General features: G+C 55.5%; 1 protein-coding gene across 1 annotated transcript; it reads right to left on the bottom strand.

Moving 5' to 3' along the window:
- Positions 1-1381: 1381 nt before the first annotated feature.
- On the bottom strand, positions 1382-2638 carry Cldn3 (claudin 3). Its single transcript, XM_036172671.1, has one exon. The coding sequence runs from the start codon at positions 2417-2419 to the stop codon at positions 1760-1762; it is 660 nt and encodes a 219-aa protein (XP_036028564.1). The 5' UTR covers positions 2420-2638; the 3' UTR covers positions 1382-1759.
- Between the last annotated feature and the right edge of the window lie 1206 nt (positions 2639-3844).

Consider the following 3844-nt stretch of genomic DNA (forward strand, 5'->3'; position numbering starts at 1 on the left):
TCGAACTCGGAGATCAGCCTGCCTCTGCCTACCGAGTCCTGGGGTTAAAGGTGTGCGCTACCACTGCCTGGCTCAAATTGAGGCTATTTTTGAGTCTCCTTTTTCCCCTCACTCTGACACCTAATGGTTCTGGAGTCCTGAGAATCTCACTTCCTTAAACTCTCTCAGTTCTGCCCTTGGATACCACCATCTCACCCTAGATGGGGTCCAGCTATCATCTTTGAGTATCTTCCTCAATTTTTCTCTCCCTTTGTTGCTGTTTTTTGTTGGTTTGTTTGAAACAAAGTCTCCTTATGCAGCCCAGGCTGGTCTAGAACTCACAGAGATCCTCCTGCCTCCAGAGCACTGAGATTAAAGATATGTTCCAACATTCTCGGGTTTTTTGTTTGTTTGTTTGTTTTTTAGACAACTCATGTAGCCTAGGCTGGCTTCGAAACTGATATGTGAACCAGGTGTGGTGGTCAGCCTGGTCTACATAATGAGTTTTGGGACAACCGGGGCTATGTAGAGAGATTCTACCTAAAGAAAAAAAAATGAATGAACGAATAAATGAAAGGAAGGAAGAAGAGAGAAAGGAAAAGAAATTGATATGTGGTGGAGAATAGAACCTTGAAGTCCTGATGTTTCTCCCTGCACCTTCCAAATAGTCTCACTTTTTTAAAGCATAGGAACCCGGGAACCTGTTTTCCCTTCAAGAGCCCTGCCACAGTTCCCTTTACCTTGTTCCAAGAGCAAGTGCCTTACTTCTCAATATTGTCTAAAGCCAGGTCCCACCCTCCCTTGAAGGCACTGGGAAGAAGGTGAGGTGGCCTTTTTCCTCATCTCTCCACCTCCAGGTCAGAAGAGTTCATCAATGGAACCCAAGCCCAGTGTCTGCTACACAAGTACTCTACCACTGAGCCACACCTCCATCACTTAGATGTCCTTCTGCTGGGGCATTTGAGCCAAACAATAGGCCTTTTTGTTTGACGCCTCCAAATATGAAATCACAGTATAGAATGTACTTCTTTAACCCGCACATCAGCCACCTCAAACGCCCAGAGCAAGGCTGGATCCAAACTCCAAACTCAATCAACTGGGACATCCGGGAGAAGAGCCCCTTGCCTTCTCCAGCCAGGTTCCTCGGAAGCCCCTTAGCTGGATGGCTAGATAAGGCTTGCTATAGGCTCTGTTGAGTTCAGTCCCGGAATACCTCCCAAGTGACCCACCGTGTGAGCACGGACTCACTGCATAACCCCGCTTTCTCCTTCCTGGATCTATAAGCTGTTTTAAGCTCGCTGCCCATGGTGAGGGCTATCCCAGGGATACTCCCCAGCTGGTGCCCAGTAGAGGAGGTGGTGGCCTGTGGGGGCGTTCAGGATAAGGAGGCTCCAGCGACTGTAAAAACAAAAGGTTTTTATTGAAAAATACGAAACGGCCCGTTTTACGGTTGCCTGTCTCTGCCCACTGTGAGCCTTCCGGCTGCGGAAGCACTGGGCTGGCAAGTAGCTACGGTGGCCACCCCAGTCCTGTACTTGGAAGGGTGAGGTTTCTTTGTCCAGACGGGTTGGACGGTTCCTAGGCCCGGCAGTCAGGTGGCAGCCGGGGGAAGAGAGGGACGTCAGGCTGTCTGTCCTCTTCCAGTCTAGCAAGCAGAAGGCGTGTCATCTGTAACCATCTGGAAAGTGGGGTGGTTTCCGAAGCCAGGCTGCACGCTGGACTGGTGGGGTACTTCGGCTGCTGATAGTGGTGATGGTGCGGTCTGCATGCACCCGGCCCCTCAGACATAGTCCTTGCGGTCATAGGCGGTGCCGGTACCGGTGCCAGGCCCGGTGGATCGCGGCGCAGAATAGAGGATCTTGGTGGGCGCGTACTTCTCGCGCGGTGGGCAGGAGCAGCAGAGCAAGGCGCCCCCTAGTAGTTGCATTGCGGCGGCAGCCCAGCCCACGTACAGCCCGGATCCCAACTCCCGCTTCTGAGGCTCGGGCACCAGTGGGTTATAGAAATCCCTGATGATGGTGTTGGCCGACCAGGACACGGGTATTAAGGTGAGCAGAGCGCACAACAGGAAAACCACTCCCGCCCCGATGGTGACCTTGGCCTTGGCCGTCTCGTCTTGGATGCAGTTGGTGCACTGGGCGCCCACGAGCGACACGAGGAGCCCGAAGGCGGCCAGCAGGATGGACACCACGAGGAGGGCTCGGGCGGCCTGCAGGTCCTGCGGCAGGGCCAGCAGCGAATCGTACATCTTGCACTGCATCTGCCCGGTGCTCTGCACCACGCAGTCCATCCACAGGCCCTCCCAGGTGATCTGCACCGTGACGATGGTGTTACCGATGAATGCCGAAACTCGCCACGTGGGAAGAGCGCAGCACACGATGGTGCACAGCCAGCCCAGCACGGCCAGCAAAGTGCCGGTGATCTCCAGGCCCATGGACATGGCTGCTGGACTTGAACCGGCTCTGCCGGGCAGCTCCGGGGGCTGGGAGACGAGGGATCGCGACCCCTGGACCTCAGAACCAACTGCCGTGCGAAGATTGACGGACGACTGTCGCCGGGGACCGACGGGTGGATGGCAAAGGACGCACTAACGGCTCCTCGCCCGGGCTCTCGCAGAGGCTGCCTCTGCACCTGCCTGTGGCTTTGGAGGCTGGCTCCTGAGACTGGGTTGGCTCTGGGGTGGGGTGGGTTGGACTTAGCTGGTGCCCAGAGGAGGAGCTCGCTCTCCTGGGGACAGTGACGTGTGTCCCGTCCCCGTCCAGTCCCGTCCGTCCTCCCCTTCCCCTTCACCAAGGGAGGAAAGACTTAGCCAGAAACCGAATGCTCTGGGGTGGGGGATGATGTCGAGGGAGGGCCGGGCCCTCTGTGCTCCCTCCTTTCCAAACCTCTCCTAGCTCCTCATCCTCAGCAAATTTCCTTGAGACATACAGAGCGGGGAGGGAACTCTTCAGTGATTTTTTTTTTTTGAAGCGCAAATCACTAACAGTAAACTGCTTGGTTCTCTTGCCCCCACCTCCAACCTTTCCAGCGCGGGAGGCGGAGGATGGGGGCGAGGCCAACTCCTTTGGACTGCCGGGACTGGGAGGACCCAGTGGGGGCGTGGCTGCGGCTGTTTGTGGTTGTCAGTGGACGGAGTGCAGTGCCTGCTCTGGGTCCCTCCAGCTTGATGCAGGCAGGTAGTAAGGTCAATATTCGAATACACTGGACTCTGGAGCCGGGGCCGCCCACCTGAAGAGCCCCCCACCCCCAGGTGTTGATTCTTGTCCCGCTCCCTCATGGGACGGTGGCAGCCTTAGCTGGATTACTGTCCCAACCAGAGCTGCTTTTCCACACTGAGGTTCTCTTCACGGGGTGGGGTGGTGGTGGTGGTGGTGGTAGTGGTGGTGGTGGTGGGTGGGGTGGTGGTGTCTTGTTTTCTCTCCTCAGGGGGCAGAGTGGGTGCCAGGGTGAGGTGGGAAAGAGATTGGATACATGGCGAGAACAGAAAAGAAAAAGTCAAGCCAGGTGTGTGGGCTCATGCCTGAGGCTGAGGCAAGAAGGTGGCTTTGAGTTCAAAGCCAGAGTGGACTCTGGAGTGTGTCTCAGAATAAGACACAGCACGCACACAAAAAGCCCTGTGCAGTGTATTATACCTGTTATCTCGGGAACCAGGAGGGAGGCAGGAGTTGGAGATCATCTTGGCTACGGAAAGAATTCAAGGCCAAATGGGCCACAGGAGACCCTGGCTCAAACAAACAAACAAACAAACAAACAAAAACATCAAAACAAAACAAAAGCCCGGAACACCAATCCCTATTGCCTCTGAGCACTGTGTCCCCCTGCCTCACGGCTCTTAAGAATTGGCCTTGGGGTGACCCGTGCATGC

Source organism: Onychomys torridus, chromosome 22, assembly GCF_903995425.1.
Source record: "Onychomys torridus chromosome 22, mOncTor1.1, whole genome shotgun sequence".
NCBI classification, from domain to species: Eukaryota; Metazoa; Chordata; class Mammalia; order Rodentia; family Cricetidae; genus Onychomys; species Onychomys torridus.